The sequence below is a fragment of the Poecilia mexicana genome, unplaced genomic scaffold, assembly GCF_051168715.1.
Source record: "Poecilia mexicana isolate PSO_F unplaced genomic scaffold, ASM5116871v1 scaffold_16, whole genome shotgun sequence".
Lineage (NCBI taxonomy): Eukaryota > Metazoa > Chordata > Actinopteri > Cyprinodontiformes > Poeciliidae > Poecilia > Poecilia mexicana.
Window position 1 is genome coordinate 17,997,515 of NW_028263385.1, and position 18,073 is coordinate 18,015,587.

The 18,073-nt window shown below is 38.8% G+C and overlaps 1 protein-coding gene across 2 annotated transcripts; it reads right to left on the bottom strand.

Annotated features, from left to right (window-relative positions):
- Positions 1–810: 810 nt before the first annotated feature.
- skap2 (src kinase associated phosphoprotein 2) lies at positions 811–14,675 on the bottom strand. Of its 2 annotated transcripts, none has more exons than XM_015004349.2 (12): positions 14,440–14,675; positions 13,251–13,356; positions 13,100–13,125; positions 12,779–12,877; positions 11,960–12,040; positions 10,941–11,024; positions 10,727–10,851; positions 10,449–10,512; positions 9,111–9,221; positions 8,862–8,966; positions 7,814–7,926; positions 811–3,382 (listed from the first exon to the last, which is right to left on the bottom strand). In XM_015004349.2, the coding sequence occupies exons 1-12, from the start codon at positions 14,477–14,479 to the stop codon at positions 3,290–3,292; spliced, it is 1,047 nt and encodes a 348-aa protein (XP_014859835.2). In that variant the 5' UTR covers positions 14,480–14,675; the 3' UTR covers positions 811–3,289. The 2 variants fall into 2 exon arrangements, with proteins under 2 accessions (XP_014859835.2, XP_014859834.2); XM_015004348.2 differs by having other exon boundaries at positions 12,779–12,880; positions 14,440–14,673.
- Positions 14,676–18,073: the final 3,398 nt, after the last annotated feature.

Sequence of the window (18,073 nt, forward strand, 5' to 3'; positions counted from 1 at the left end):
CCACGAAGCTGAGGTGAGACCTGCCCAATAATCCAAACAGCTGACGGACTGATCCGGATTTAGTCATGGAGAGTAGCATAGAGATCAACCGTCAGCACTCTTCATAATAGTCAACAAACATGACAGCACTAATATCAGGACATTGTTTTGCAGCCAACAATCAATACTGACAAAAATGATCAAGTTTTATTGATAATTTATGTTAAAATGTTTTGAAATTACTTTATCTGAGCTGTAAGTCAGCTGTGAAAACTGACAGCTTCCTGCACCGTCAAACCCAAAATAGATTCATCATCTCACCCCCCGCGCCCCCAACAGCTCTGTTCATATATATTCAGCTCATGAAGGTGTGTTTTTATGGGGGGAAAAGTATTAATTAGTGATATTCTGGTATCATTAGTGTTATTTACTGCGCTGTAGGATTAATGACATGGTGGCATTTATCCTTTAAACATTATATCTTGATTTTAAATTGCGTTAGAAGAGCCTGTATATATTGAAGATGTGTCTGTCCAGAACTAACAAGAGACGGGGGAGGAAAGTTGTCATCCATTAAGGATATCTTTTTATTGGCACTTAAAGATGAGAGGCAGCTTTTAGCCTTGTTTGCCACTGACTAGATGACCCGTTGCCAAATATTTAAAAAGCAGAGCTCAAAAGGGCAAACACTCGCCCTATTTCAGTAATGAAGGCAGTGTTTCGCTGCAGTAGTCATACCTTGAACCTTGTCCCATTTTATCATGTTACAAGCATAGATTTCAAAATGTTTAGGGTAATTTATGTGACAGAGCTGCAGAAATGAGAGTATGATTGTTTTGTGACATTTTATTTAACAAATAATGTTGCACGCATTCACATCCTACTCCCTTTGCCTATAAATAAAATCCAATTCAACCAACCCTACCTGTGTGCATTTGCCTGTTTCTAGTATACAGCCGTTCTGTGAAGGCCTGAGGTTTGCTAGGTAACATTAGTGCATCGTAAAGACCAACAAGCACAGGTCAGAAATAAAGAAGTGAATGAGTTTACGGCAGGGTTTTAGCACATATCCCAAGTCTTTAACATCTCACATCGCTGTTCAATTCATCATGTGAAAAGAGGAAAAACTACAGCACAGCTGCAAACCTGAGACACGTATTTAAACCCATAGGCTAAACAGTGAGATCATTATTGAGGGAAACTGACAAAATGCCCTTGGTGATTCTGAAGAAGCCCGCAGAGGTTCACAGCCGAGCCAAGGTGGAGGAACCTGTTGATGGGACAGCTGCATGTTTTCATGACCTCTTGTGAAAGTGTGGCAAGAGCAAAGCCATTGTTGAATAAGAAAAGACCATGTGGAAAACGCTGGTCTGATCAGACGGGATTGAGCTTTTCGGCCAACCTGCAAAATATCTGTGGAGAAAAACTAACACGGCGTAGCACACTGAGCACACTATCCCCATGGGGAAGAATGGTGGTGGTAGCGTCATGCTGTGGAAATACTATTTTTGCATCAGAGAAAGCAAAGGTAGCTGGAGGAAGATGGAGTTGTAGACTGCAAAGGATTTGAAGCTCAGGCAAAGATCCACCTTCCTGCAGAACAGATCAAACAGTGAAAGGGATGGCTTAGATCAAAACATATTTATATGAAAAATGGCCCAGTTAAAGTCCAGGCCTAAAATCTGGGGGGAAAAAATCACAGATATTTTCCACCCAGTCTGACGTAGCTAGAGGTATTGTGCAGAGAAGAATAGACAAATGTTTGAGATGCCGTAAGTTTCTGCAAAGGTTGGATAAATATAAGCCACACCTTTCATACTTATTTGTAAACGATGCATTGTTTTCCTTCAGCTTCTCAATAACATCCTAATTTTCTGTTGGTCTTTGACGTGAAATTAAAATAAACTTCATTAAAGTCTGTGTTTGGAATGTGAAAAGCTATATATATATATATATATATATATATATATATATATAAATATATAAAAGTGAAAGCATGTGAATAATTTTGCACAGCCTTGTCGTTCTGGGCTTAAAATTCACAAATTATCTTTGATAGAATTAAAGATTTAAACACAAAGATGGTTTCTAATCTCATATCTCTTGTTAGTTTTTCTACATTTTCAAAAAAACAAAGCCATTCTTCTCTATTTCTAGTGCTGTATATTCAATAAGTAATTATAGTAATTCATTACAGCTCCAATTAGAAGGGAAGCTTTATCGCTGCACTATACCATAAAAATCAGGATTTATGTTTTCTTTGAATGTCACCCAGAGGACAGAGGACTATGGCTCATCACTCAACTCGAACAAAGCAGAGAGACAGCAGCCAGAAAAAAAAGAAAAATAGATACAGTGAGTTATCGGTTGATGAATGCATTTTTCTTTCCATTTCTCACTCCACTCTCGTCCCCCTGTCTCCCAACCTTGAGAAAACCCCTGACAAGGCCTCTTTGTCGGAGTGCATTAAAACTGAAGCCCATTTTTGGTACAACAAAAACAAAAAAAAAAAAGAAAAACACACGTACAGTACATGTATCTAACCTCAGAGGGACGTTGCACGGCTAACGCTGACTCTCCTGCTGTCAAACAGCTCCTCGGAGGGCGATAAGCGTCCCGGCTTTCTGTGCGGCTGCCTGTCCTATTAGTGCACCTCAGCTGTTACAGTCAGGGAGGCGGCACAACCTCCCATCTGCCGCCGCTGTGATCCTCAGCCCAGCCAAGTCTCCCAGGTGCTTTAAATAAAAGGTCGCTTTGAAGCATGGGACAGAAATGCTGAACATAAGCCAAAAAAATAAAAAAATAATATTTTGATGATCCACGTTTTAGCCATCTATCCTAGAAATTGTATATATTGGAGCTCCGTTAGTATTGTTAAAATAGGTGGGTTATATATACATATATATTCTTGTTAATATGGCTTGTAAACCTCAGGTAAGCATTTTTTGCTCTGTCACAAAGGTCACTTATGATTCTATAAGGAACTAGATTGCCACCTTGTGGCTTAAAAAAGGGTAAATATATATATATATATATATATATATATATAACATCAGTGAGTGTTTGAATTTTTATTATCTTCTCCAAAAGCAACTCCAGAATTGCATCACAAATAATTTCAACAGAAAATAAATACAAAAGTGCAGGAAAATGCTGGAAATATACTTTCAGTCAAATCACCATTTTTATAATCATCAGTCTTGCTAATATTGAAACACTGGATTTATCTCAGAACCCCCCCAGCCCCACCATTCAATATATGAAACAGCAGGTAAGTGGATTAAGCAGAAGCCTCAGCAGCACAGAGCGTTTACATAACGTAGAGCTCCAACAGGTAGTCTCTAGGAACGATGCCGATTGCGCCGTTCTTCTCTCCGACCCACCAGCCAAAATTGTTGTACTCCTGGAAGCAAAGAAACAAGAATAATAGGCATGTCGGCTCTTACTTAAACTATTTAATTAATCATTAGCAAGAGAAAAAAAAAGCAATTACAGGCTGAATCACACCCAGGAGCCTCTGCGTAATTGTCAATCTCAGGTTGTAATATTGAAATAAAAGGCCCTCGGCACACAAAGAGATAAAACGCAGTGGCTTAAAGGATGATGTGATGAGACTCCACACACAAAGTGATCCAAATGACTTCATAATAGCTTCAAGGCTTTTTCATTTATTATTTGTCAAAATTTAGACATAAAGTCTTTTCTCTGATTTGTCTTTAAAACAGTTTTTGATCATTTATTATTTGCTTGATTTGCATTTCATTTGGGATCTTTCTGCAAAGTTTCTGACTTTTCTCTGATGTAGATCTAAATTTATTTTTGTTACTCATCTTAGTGTCTGTTAAGTGAATCTCTGTGACTATTTTAGCTCTAGAAATTAAATCGTTCTGTCCTTTTTAGAGGGTCCTCTGCCTCTTTGACTTAAAATGTGTCCAGTTGTAACAGTTATATTATTATTTCTTTCACTTTAGGTTGCTGTTTTGATTAAACTTGATTGGCGTTTCACTTTTAATATCTTACTTGTCCTTTTCTATCCAGCAACAGTCCTAAAATATTCATCTTTTGTTCATTTTGTCCATTGTTTACATTCTAGTTGGGCTGTTTTGTGTCACATTCTCTGCTATTTTACATCCTGCTTTGACTGTCAAGTTTTACTGGTCATTTTAAAACAAAGATATTTTCTCTGGAAATATATTTAAAAAAAATCAAGCATTAAAGGCATGCTTTGTAATAGACATGGTGGCATATCACATCCACAACTTCATACAGTTTGTTGTTGCCCATCCCCCCACATTCAGCTGTCACGTTTAAGATCGCAAATCACCATTTTAATCCACTCCACCACAAAAAAAAAAAAAAAAAAGACATCAACGTGCATTGCACGTAAATCTTTCCGAGCCCGAAAGGAGACAGCTTCAAATGACAGTCAGCATGCTGAGATGAGAGAAAGACAGCGTGAGGGGAGATCTGAGACCATCTCTCTCTTTTGGACAAGAGCCTGACCTCACATCAAAGTCTTTCCAGAACATGAATCAAGGCTGGAGCTCAGGTTCTGACAAGGTAGAAGGAGGGAAAACTGAGGGAACGTCTTAAAAGGCAGAATTCAGGGACAAGCCGGAGCCGCATCCGAGTCAGTCTTACTCTGCAAGTCAGTGAATTAGATGCAAGATTTCGCTTTGCATTATACGTTTTGGTAGCAGTGTTAGCAATAACCAGATTCTGGTGTTAGGTTATTTTTTTAGATTAAAGAAGAGAGCATTTGCAGTCTGCATTAGAGTCTTGGCATAACACTAATGAACACTTTGTGATAGTCCGTTACACCAGAAACATTACTTTTGGACGGTGTCAAATGCAAATGATTTAAATTCCAATCAATCAAATTGCCAAATATATTTAACCTCTTGACTGTCATGAGGATACTGGTGCCTTCATGGACCCATTGACCTGCATGTAATCGCTTTGGGGGTGATGGTGATTCAAGTGGTATAATAGTTATATATTATTAGCATTAATTACTTTAGAGATTAAATATTGCCTAAGAAGATTTTGGTTTGAATTCAACTTACGCTGTTATTTACATTAGTTGTTAATACAATGCAAATGTGTTTGTACTTGTGTTAGAAATGAATAGGATTAATTTATTACACGATTAGAACCATTAGGGTTTGACCATTAGAAGGTTTCCGATTTAAATAGATTTATATTGAGCTTTAAATCATTTTTTTATAACAGTGCTGATGCTAAAGCCCACCTTGCAAGCAAGCAGTGTTTCTTGCTACTAAACAGCACATAATAACTGGTAATTATTAAATGGGTAATTATTAAATGATGGCACGTTACAATCAATTTCGAACATTAACTAGCTAGCAATATTTTGTTGTTATTAAGCTAGCATTAGCTCTTAGGTTTATGTCAAGTTTGTTTGCAGGCTAGCTCACAAGGACAGCCAATGCCAAGCAACACCATGTCTTGTTTGGTTGTCAGGAAAAACCTAGAATTAAAAGTAAAATTTTTTTAGCAATCACAAACCAACTCTCATCGTTTGGCAGATTTTTTTTTTTTTTATATGGATTCACAAATCAGTATCAAAGACATCAAAAGATTTGAATAGTGTTTTTTAATATAAAATATCAACAAAAAATGTTTGGCTTTAAAGGTGTGCTACATGGTCCAAATGACACTTCATCTGGACAACTGGAGGAGTAGGCTGTGGTGTGTGTGTAGGTGTGTGCGCGGCTGTGTATTTGCACACGTGTGTCCGTGTGTGTGATGACTTCCTGCCTCCAGCCTTTGAAAACAGCAACACCTCATTGTATAGTTGGCTGGCTGACAAATAAGTTAAGGTTGAGTGAGTGCTGGACACAACTTGGGAATAAATATACGGAGCTGTGGATGACTAATGACACCACACCCTGTGAGAACACACGCACGTTAACACAAACACCCAAAACCGAAAAAGAGCACGCTGTCGTAATTGAATTACTTGTACCACAGGAAATTCTTCGGTTGCATCGGTTCGTGAAGATGAAATGTGAAGACGTTCTCCCCTAATGTTGAGTTTTTAAATGCTATGCTCATTAATTATTCTTTTCACTTTCCGTTGGGGAAGGGGTTGTGCACATGCGTGTAAACGGAGAGTGGTCGGCTGTGCAGCCGAATCGAACAGCTATCAAACTCTCAAGTCCCGACTTCAGGAGGGGTCTCATAGCTGGAACTCCACACCTATTACTGGGTTTTGTGGTGGGGGAGGGATGCAAGGCAGAGGGATAAAGGAGACTTGTGGAAGAGGAAGGGAGACGGCCAAGCTTTTAGCTGCAGCTGGCTGTGGTCCAGACGGGTTTTATGGTCATTGCACTCGTAGCAGGCCACAACCCCCAACACCAAGGTTTCAGCTAATGGCACTCTTAGGCACTGAAAGGGCAACTTGATTCTTGGTTGTTTTTTTTTCCACACAACAGGACAGACCAATAAACCAGGATTTAGCTGATGCGCATTATTAGGGTTTTCTACTTTGTGCATTTGGATTTGTACGGTAATGGCTGATTGGTCAATGGAGAATTAATTTGGCTGATGCTCTATTCCCCAGTGTGACATACAAAACTAATTTCAGTCTCTTAATTACAGAAATCAAATCATTTCTATTTAATTATTTTGTTAGCAAGAGCGAATATAATTTAATTACCAAAATTACTTTTTTATATCCGATTTCAAACATGTATTACTTTATTTTATTTCCTTCTCCCTCCCCAACCCGCTTTCACAGTTTAAAGGTTTTTTTTATTCCGGGTATTAGAATAAGTCATTTCCTATAATTCAAGATTAACATTAAATTATATTTAACCATTACCAACATTAAATTATTATTTTGGTTAGTAAGGCAGTATTTCATCAGTAACTGACCAATGAGTTGTACAACCCATCTGAACAAAAGAGCTACATGCTTTGCCACTAGATGGCAGACTTGAATTTTAAAAGTTCCTTGGCCAGCTGTCAGCAGTCTGTCCCATATGACCACATGCATCATAGGAACTAAACCAGACAAGAAATATAGCCTGTTCAGATGGAGCACATTTCACACTTTTTCTTTAAACATACCACATGATCCAACATCCATCTGTAAAAACATGAAATTCTACCTTTTATTTCAAGACCACTGCTCCAAATGTGGAATGCATCAACAAACCCTATTTGGTGCTTACTCAAAGCAGACAAGTACAAAAGAGCTCCTGTTTGGTTACAGAGTGAAGGTAAAGAACGGGCCCTCAGTTCTCCTGGCCCTGCCCGGCTTGACAAGCCTCGGAAATTGTGCGTCCACTACACGTCTTCACCTGCTCCGAATGCTAAGCCTGGGTTTCCTGAGAACACACATTCCTATTTAGAGAGGTGATAGAGATGCATGAGAGGTGTGTGTGGGGAGGGGGGGGGGCTCAGGGCAGCTCAGCGCCTGGCATGGCAGCAGTGACAGAGTGCTGAAATACTCCAGATGGGAGTGATGGAATGATGTTGTGTGCCAGCTAAAGCCAGAATCTGCCAACGGCACTAAAGCAGTTTCTGCTGCGACACGTCTAATCCTCCATGTCGGAGTTCCAGAGAAAAAAACCTCTAGTCAGGTCCATCTCTGACCGTCCCCTCAGTAACATATCAAGAAAATCTGCTTCTTTTAAGGACTTGGACAATTTAGCTTCGATGGACTAATCACTAGAGTCAGATAATTATTTAGTCAGCAGACCTGATTGCTTTTACGTTTCCTCAGAGGTGAATTGTCGTAATTCTATTCTCTATAGGAGAGAAAACAACAGTTGATCTCCGACACCCAGAGCTCCCTGGTCCATACCTTGCTCAGGATGTAGATGGCCTCTCCACGTTTGAAAGACAGCTCGTCTGGGTGGTCCCCTGAGCAGTCCCATAAGCCTTGGTAGAAGTTTGCATAGTCTGTGCTCTTGTCAACTGTGCAAGGAGAAACATAAGGCGATATAAGAGGTTTCAAGTTAAGTTAATTTAATTTTCCACTTGCGTTAATCGGGATGCTGAGACCATTTTTTTTGGCTGAAAACATTCTAATAGCAAAGATAAGTATGGATAAGACAGACTCACATTTGCTCTGAGACGCCATTGATACAACTTAGAAATGCCAACAGTCTTTATAGCAGTGCAGTAATCTACCCAGTGTTCCTAGCTGCAGAACTAAACAAGGGCAGGCATTGTTGAGTTTCTAAGCTCCTCAGAACCATATGAAACAAACCATGTGAATCGAACCATATGAAAACCAGAAATGTGTGGAAACTCTTGGCTCCTGTAAATCAAGATTAAAAGGATTGTTTACTGCAGTTTTTGATTAAGATCTTTGATGCTCGTTTTTCTCAAGACGTTTGTTTGATTGAACATTTATATTTCCATGTGTCTTCATTACAGTATTCTTAAATAATTTATATAAATACCTTGCTTTAGATGGAATTCTCTTTCCTTCTTTTTCTTTATTTTAAAGTAAAGCCCTTTTTCTTACCCATATGTATGCATGGGGCTGTGCACAAAAACTGGCCTTAAACAGTTTGTGTTGTAGGAAACTAGTCATCTACAGACATGTTTTGGGGTAGTTTATTCATTTAAGCAACACCCATTTTTGCTTCTGTTAATAACCCTATTTTCTTGCTTAAAATATGCAATGGTATTTCTGGTGTTTAAACATGCTAAGTGCCGTAAAAGGAAGTTGAGCAAGTCAAGCAAAGTTATTTCCAGAATTGTGCACAGTAACTTTCAGTTGTTCACAGGCACTTCCTCTGTTAGTGTTACTACTTCCTCTTCGCTGCAGCTTTTAAACAGTCACTTGATCAGACCCATCTGCTGTTATTAGTTAAAGTTGTGTGTATATTCAGAAGCAATACCTCCAGGTACGGCAGAACTGGCAGCAACATGAGGAGGATGAAGAGGAGGTTTGGATGATGGTTCAACTTTTGGTGGAGGTTTGGCTGGACCAGGCATCTCCTCATCTGGAGGAAATACAACCATACTGATGCATTAGTGTGCATTTCAGGTTTTGTAGAAAGGACAGAAAAATGGGATTTGATTTTTTTTTTTTCTCATCATATCGTAACTGTGACAGTGATTCACTAATCACTAGAATGTGGTCAGACCTGGAAGCTCTTCGTAGATTTCTTCACCCGGGGCAAAATCAGGAGCAGTTCCAACGTCGTCATACATGAACTGATCGTCGTCATCTTCTTCAGGAATGATGCCAGACATATCTAATAAAACAACAACAAAAAATAATAATGTAAAGTTCAACAGAATATTTATCTCATGTTTATTTCTTTTTAAAAAGCACATAAGATTTCACGTTCTTTGGTGAATGTTTAGTTCTAAAGAAATGAAAATGATACTACTGATGAAACAGAACCAAGACTCCCCAGCTGCGGTGAAAGTTATCACTGGAACTATGTGGTTCGCCTTTAAGTGCCATTCAGAGGAAATGGTGGTACAAACCCTTTACAAGGTAAACACAATGCTAAACAGCAATATAAAGAGAAGTGGACAAAAGTGAACCAAAATCAATTCACTTTTGTTTTTAGTTCTATGTTTTCATAAGTGTCTCTGAAACTGGAATGCGAATATGACAACATTGAAGTTGAAAGATGAAAACTAGCGGTATATGTGCAATAACAAGCTAAACGATGTTCGCAGCAACAACAGGACTGGATTTCTTAGCATTTTAGGCACCCATTCACTAACACACCGTGCTGTGTGCAGGACATATTTAATGAGAAACTAACCATGAGAGATGCAACTACAAACTCTAGTTCAGTGGCTGTCACTGCATCTCAACACTGTTACCAACTCCGCTAAGAGAAATAGCTATAAGCATACTTAACAAATGGTATGCAATTGTCATGGATATTCCAGTAGGACTGAACTATATAGCAGAAGTAAGAAACACCCTAAGCATGTTTAGAATTACAAAATAACTCTCTTTTTTGTCATTTTAGTGTATATGTTGCCATTTAGTTTCATTTTTCTGATAGATTTGGGATGGGAGTAGATTCCATTGCAACACAATTTATTCTTCAACAGAAGCTAGATTTATCACTTTTCTGAAACAGTAATTGAAGAGGTCTAAAAGCTTTTTAAATATGGTGACAAAGTCCTCAAGTTGACAAGTGTATTTTCAACAGGTAGCAGCCACAATATCTTTAAGGACAGGGTTGATAAGAAAGTTAATTCTTTTCAACTTGGAGTTAACCAGTTTTTAATTTAAAAATGGCTACCTACGTTTAAAATGAAATATGCAACTTAACCCTAACACAACACATAGAAAAGATTTTAAAAAAACATTTTAAATAAAACTTCCAAATCAATCCATTATCACAGTTTTAAGATGTCCGTTACTGTGTTGGTATTCGGAATCTCTTATTTACTGGGGTGAAGCTGGGAGAACCACTAAAACAAATATAGTAAACATGTGGAAGCCCTCATACCTCTCAACACAAAGTCTATTTGTTTCACCCATTCCTCTGCCTCCTTCGTTGATGAGGCACAAAACTGAAACCGAACACAGAACAAAATTAAAACAACACTCAGGCCTGCATGTGTTAATTAGTGGTAATGCATCTATGCATGAGAAAATGTTCTGCATGGAGCAGCATGAACATCAGGAACACATTTCAAATATGCATTTTGAGTTGAGAGTAAAATGACTGATATGAGTAAATATTACTTTTTTCTTTTTTTTTTAGTATCAGTGAGAGAAGCGAACCTGATAGACTCGCTTGTCTGGAGCAGAAATTTCAAAGCAGCAGTCCTTCTTTGAGTCTTTCCGTAAGGTGTTGTTCATTTTGACAGTGTAGCCATCAATGCCGAACTCGCCTTTCTGCTGCTTGTCTTGTTGCAGAAGATAAAAGTACCATTATAAATGGTCAACATAATGCAGACATAATGAAAACAAAAAACTTTTGACTGACAAACTGTACCTTTCTCACTGCCATAATAGTAGAAGGTGTGATGGCTCAGAGCACACCATCTTTTCTGCCATTCGGTGCCAAAAAAGCTGTGATCTGTGCAGAGAAAGACAATTTACATGAAAGTAACAACATTTTAGTTGACCGTACTCATACTACAGTTTACAGTAGGATCATTATGTACAATATTCAGTTTTTACAAATATATTTTAGAATAGACCATATTATATATATATATATATATATATATATATATATATATATATATATATATATATATATATATATTGTATACATGCAAACTTCTTTATGAACAAATTTTTCTTTGCAAAAGGTTTAACAGGAGACCAAACACTCTACACTTTACTTTCACAGATCATACATGTCTGTTATGCAAAGGTTTCAACTTTTTGGGGCTTTTTTTTTTTTTACACTTGTTCATGTTGCAGTCACAATCTTTTGCACGTTTCATAAGCGATGAACTGATTCTGATATATGCAGCGCAATCCTCAATGAAAGCCTATTAGAGGCTGCAAAGTTCCTGAGACTTGGATAATGGTTTAGAGCAAAGCACATTCATGTGTTGGAATGTCCCAGTAAAAGTCAAGACCTTTAACCAAATGAGAGTATGTGGCGAGACTTCAAAATTATTGATCATAAATGCTTCCAATCAAATCTGACTGAACATAAGCTATGTTGCAATGAAGAATAGTTTTAAAAAAGAATCTATGGATATGTAAAGTTTGTAGAAACATATAAAAAAAAAAAACAAAAAAAAACCTGACAGACAAAAAGGAGTTCCACAAAGTACTGACTCAGGGAGTCCAGCCAATTCACAATTATGCGCCAAAACGCTGAGTTATCACATAAAATCCTGATAAAACATATTGACATGTTTGGCTGTAATTTGACAAAAAGTGAGAAAGTTCAGAGACTTAATATTTCTGCAAAGCCGACTGCACTTTATTGTCCAGACAAACAGAGTCTGCTCTAGATTTCATTTATTTAACTGTAGTTATTAGAGCACCAACCCTTCCTGCGTTTCTCCAGATATCCTGCTTTGAAGACAGACGTCAAGTCCTGGGCTGCAACGGGCGGGGCCTGCTGCACACCTGTAGAGGACCAAGATCAACGCAATGTATCAAATCAAACGCATCCTTTTGAAATGTTAAAATGAAAAAGGTGTTTCTATGTTTTCATAAGTGTGTCAACAATAGTTTTAGGGGAACGTAGCCATGGGGCATTTGTTTATTTGACAATAATTAACAGCAGAACCCATAAATGCTCCACTCACCTATATTTCTGAGTATACAAGGCCTGCCTTGTACAGTGCAACTTCAATGCAAATGTCTAATTGCTGTGTCAAAGTTGCTTTGTGTGAAAGAGAAGCCATAAAAGTGGCAGCTGCTTAAGGCCCATAAACCCCCACAGTCCCTTAATCACCATCCCACAAGGAATTCCCTTGTACTTTCCTCTAAACAGCAAGTATGAAATATTGCATTGATTCCCTTCGAGAAGCATGCTGGATTAGAGTGCTTGAAAACTGGAGGGGATGTTTTTGCACAAACTTCAGCCATGGCAGTAATTTTTAGTCCCCCGACTATGGCTGAGAGCAGTAAAACACACTCTAGCTGCTGAAGAGGGGGTGGTGGCGGTGAAGGGGTGGGGGACGTAAGGGAGGTGGCGAGGGGCAGCAGTTGTTCCTCTGAATTGCTTTCCCCAAGTATGTTGCCGAGTTACAGTTGGAATGCCTCCTCCCTCACCGTGTCACTCAGAGTCACTTTCTCCGAGGGATACACACAGATTTGTGAATTTCCTGACGTTTTTCCACGGCTCGTTCAGTTAATTACCTTCGCCCCCTTCTTCGTCCTTGTCCGTCCGCTCTGAATGCATAGAGCCTCCATCGTTGTTGCTGTCAACTTCCTCATCCTCATCTGAATCATCTCCACCTACTGGAGTAAATATGAGCTGTGAGGCAATGTGTGATTTGGTTATGTTCATCTACCGACGGTTCTCCTTTTCCAAGCTACTTCGACAAGTGTCAAATAGACAAAATGGTTAAGCATTGGTGAATCAAAACCAAAATTCTATTTTTTGCAGTTCCAGATCTGCAACATTGCTCAAAAAGAGGAAGGGGGAAAAAGAATAAGATGATAAAGACAAACACTCACCTTTGTCTTTGAAATCTTGAGGGAAACTATAGATAAGACAGTAAATTGACATTACTAGTTTAAAACATGCATTAGCGATAAAGTATTTGATGACTTAGTGGCACCTTTGTGATCACAGGAAATGTTTAATGCACAGTTCATGCGGCAATACCTTAGTTTGACCTCCTTGATCCGTTTGATAAAGGTTTCCCGCCTCTCTTTTGCCTTCTTGCTTAAACTTTCTGCTTTTAGTCCATCACAGAGGAACTGTTCCAAATCTAAATAAAGTAGCAGAGGAAACATTTAAAGGTACAGCTCAGCGGTGCACTTCTTTCCCTCACAGCAAATAGACCTCGACAATAAAAATAAAAAAAAAAAATCACAGGACTTAGTAATGAAGTACAGATTTCCAAAGAAAAGTCATGAAAATGTGTACTAATGAAAAGCAAAATCTGTGACATTACAGGAGGAATGTAGCTGATCAGTTGCTGTTGATAATCTGGTGGATGAGCGACTTTAGACAGATGATGAAGATTCTGAGACGCTACGGCTGAATAAAGCTGCACGGATGGCTGAGATTAAGGATTCATTTTAAGTCTTTCTTCCTGGCAATTACTGTCTCCATGGGTTACTCTGTAAATTATTGTTAGTGCATGAAGCGAGTTTTTCTCCGTCTTGATTTAACATATAGCTTTTCTCCTGATTTTAACCCTTTAATAATTTGATTCATAATAAGGTTTCACATGCCCCAAAAATGAGTTCTGGCCATTCGAATGTTGGTTTCATAACATGCTAGTCAGGTGTCTCCTTTGATCAACCTAACTTTAAATATCAGGACATTGAATGTCAATTGTCATCAGTCTGTTGTGATGTCACCAGAGGAATGCCTCAAATAAAGTTTACTTTTCAAAGGTATTTCCTCTTGATTAGTGCATTATTGCAATTTATCACAAAATAGAAAAGCTGACAATGGTGAGTTGTTCAATAAGTGCTAGGTCATGTCTAAAGCTGTTTTTGGTTGATTTTAGAGAAATACCTGACAGGCAGCTTTAAACATCCTTACTTTGTCCGTGTGCAGCTGATGTGCAGCAGACCACAAAGGCGTCAAACCGGATGTCTGAACTATAGCTGACTGTCAGGGTCACCAGGTGAGAGCAATGTTTATTAATCAAGCTTAAGCAGCGACATATTCGCCGCTGAGCGAGGTTTGACAGGAATTGATATAACGAAAGAACATCACTCATTCTGAGTGGATGGTTCCTCTTTTCTCAGACTGCTTTCCCTAAGTCTAGTGAAAGAAAAAAAAAATCACGCGAGGAAAGAACACTGACAAACAATCAATCACTGATCGATGAGCTCACCTGAAATCAGCGTCGTTAACTCGTCGGGAATCGCGCGCATCGTAGCGAGGAGCGACAGCTGGAGCTCGGTGGACCTTCCGCCAAGAGAGAAACTTAACAGTACACGGAAGCAGCAGCTCTGTCTCTCACACGGAAGTCTGTTTGTCAATTATTTCTAAAAGTGACCACTCGGTTCCGCATGGGGATCAACAGCGAAGAGCCGCATGACGTTCGCTCAGGAGGAGCCACGCTGACATTTATTGGTCTCTGCCTGTCAGTGTATTGTTCTGCAGACACGGAGCTGATGCTTTAATGGTCCGCCGCCTCTTTAAACGATAATAAAGTCCGGAAATCATATTTTTGATCGATTCAACGTCACATAACTATTGCACTAAATAACTGTCTTCGCTACCTCTAACTTAATGGACACATTACTACGCCCGTGGGTTAAATTTTTTAATTATTAGTTTTTAACACTGATGTAAGATGTTTGCAGTTTATGAATATGTCAGCGCTGTAAATCTAAACAGGGGTCATTAATAGCTGCAAAGAGAATTACTGAAGCGCTCAATCATTGTAATGTAAGAGTTAAGAAATGGGCGATGACACGGAAGGATAGAGACAGAACAGACGTTCAATAGGTCCAAAAGTTTTATTTCATTTTCATCTACCTTATATCTTCTTCATCTCCCTCTGTGTTTAACCAACTCATAAGTAATCTTCTAAATAAATATCCATATACGTAATATATGTTGCAGTTGCCATATGTCCTACATGGCTTGCCGTAACCTGCAAACCAGGCCTGATTTGCAAAGTGTCTGAATGACCAGCTGTCATGTCAGTTTTTCTACCTGACCAGTGGATCTCTGCAGCTCCTCCAATGTTTCCATGGACCAGGGCCGGGCCAAGCCTTTCTGGGGCCCTAAGCAGAGTTTACCTTGTGGTGCTTTAATATATCAAAATTATATACTTCATCATTTCTAGGCTATACTATGTGTGTACAATGCCTACTATTAGCTCATACTGCAAAAGCACAAAATTCTACCAAGTATTTTAGTCTAGTTTCAAGAGAAATTTCTTATTACTCCTGAAATAAGATAAAATTAGCTTACAAGCAACCTTTTAGCATGATGTAGGAGCTTGTTTGTATTTGTACGGACTTGTACTTAGGAATATTAATCAATATTAAGGAATTATTGACTTAAACAAGCTCCTATATGTTGCTGAAAAGCTACATTAAAGGTAGTTTTGTGTTACTTTAAGTGTACTAAGACCTTTACACTAGAAACTAGATCAAAAATACTTGGTAAAAATGTATATGTTTTGCTGTGTGCATCATACCGGTGCTATTATGGCTCTTGGTTCTAATCTCACAGGAGTAGTAAACAAGCAAAGATGCTCTAATAAATTTGCTTTTTGAAATGGAGAATAGTATTTACTGTGTTGTAAATAAGTGTGGCATATTAATTTAATGTTTGTAAATTCAAAAATTGAATTTACAGTAAACAAGTTAGCAAGATTAATATCTTTTGTTTTTAAAATTTGAAACAAAGTGTAGACAGTGTAAAATGTGCAATCTACCACTACAAAATAAAATCAAATGATGCTCTTGTGAGCCCCCTGGTGGTGTTAGGAGCCGCTTCACTCACATATGCCTTGGGCCGGCTGTGCCATTAGCCTCGGTTCTGATTCACTGATTAATGCTCTCCCTGGCCAGTGGTTCTGTTTGCTTCATCAGACCATCATCTCCAGTTTTTTTGTAAAGCAGTTCTCAGCCAAATGTGAAGTGGTCAGCTTTAAAATGAGCACCGTCAAATCAGAAACCATGTTCTTGAGCTGGAAAAGGGTTGAGGTCTGGGTCAGGGACAAGATTCTTACCCAAGTGGAGGAGTTTAATTATCTGGGGTTCTTGGTCACAAATGGTTAATGCTCTTTGCAGCATAAATATGCAGATTGGCAGTCAGAGCTGAACCAAAAGGTGAAACTCTGGATTTATTGGTCGGTCTATGTTCCTATCCTAATCTATTGTCACAAGCGATGATTAGTGACTGAAAGAACGAGATCGTGGATATATGCAGCTAAAATGAGATTTTTTCTGCAGGATGTCTGAACTCTTCCTTAGGGATACAGTGAGAAGCTCACCGTTCCCAGAGGGGCCCAGAGTAGAGCCGCTTATTCCCCATATTGAGAAGACTCAGTTGATGTGGTGGGAGGAAAATCAGAAGAAAACCTGTGACACGCTATGGGGACTGTGTTTCTCAGCTGGACTTTGGAGCCCCTGGGAGGAGCTGGCCCAAGTGTGTGGAGAGAAGGAAATCTGGGCTTCTCTGCTTAAACTGCTGCCCCCGCAACCCGATGCTGGACTAGCCAGAGGACAGATGGACCCTTTTGTTTAGAATTTTAGTTGCACTAATGTTACCCTCTGAGGTTCTTGCAGTGATACTTTATTCGTACAGAGATTAAATAATGCACAGGTGGACTATATTTTCTAATAAGGAGAACTTTTAAAGCAGTTGGATGCTCTGGATTTTATTTACGAGTCTCAGAGTAAAGAAGGGCTGAACACAAGTGCAGACTCGCCTTCCACTGATTAACATGTTTCTACTTGCACATTTTAAGAAATAGGCCTTTTGCCTAACTATTTATGACACTGTCATTTATTTAAAAGTCGTCACCTGACTTAAGTCGTCTTCTTACTTCTGACAGTCACGCAGTCTAGGTGGGAAGGCTGAGCTCTTGAACTTTAAAGCTTTGTCTTCTTGAGAAACGTGTCAGAAAGATCCGATCAGTCATGCTGAGATGATTACTTTTCCTGTAGCTGCAGGCGTTGAGAAGGTTTCTGGATACTGCAGACAAACATACCTTCTGGAGAACTCACTGATCATAACAGAGAGGAAAGAATGTGATTGAGACACTATGTAAACCAACAGCTGCGATTGCATTAATCAATTACTTATGATTTAAGCATTAGAATGAAATAAATAATTCAAACCATTTTTAAAAACTGTCCTTGTCGTTTTTCTTCTTTGAAAAGAGTCTTACAGCTTCGTTTTAGGGTATGGCTTAATATATCGTGTCATTCTGTTTGGACAAAAACTTTTCTTTAAAGAGATATTCCCATTAGTGAGGTTAAAGAAAGATGTCAAAATCTCCAAAATGACCACTAAGCTGCCATGAGGGTCTTTTACACTGACAAAAACAACAATAAATCTGTTAATTGTTTTGTAATACCAAACTTTTTTTTTTATTATTATGTTGCTCATGAATGCGAAACAACTTCATCATGGTGGTCATCAAAATCAATTAATTATCACTGATCATTACCACTACCAAAACTGGGTTTGTTTAATCCAGTACAGAACCTTCATGAACACCGAAAGGCTCTTTGACCAGACCTGTAGTCTGATGTTCCAAGGCTGTTGCTGCAAGCGTCTCATGACCTCACTTCCTGCTTAAGCTGCCATTGCATTTTTATGAGCTGTGTAGTCATTCAAAACCTGACCCCCTCCTGACCTGGCAAGAGTTCCTCCCAGCTGGAAGAGGAGAGGAGAGCCAGTTTGACCTCTGACCCTCGCCAGTTTCTCTGTGTGTGCATACATGGAGGGAGGGATGAGTGTTGTATCTGGTTTCCCCCATAAAGTTTGCCTGTTATCCT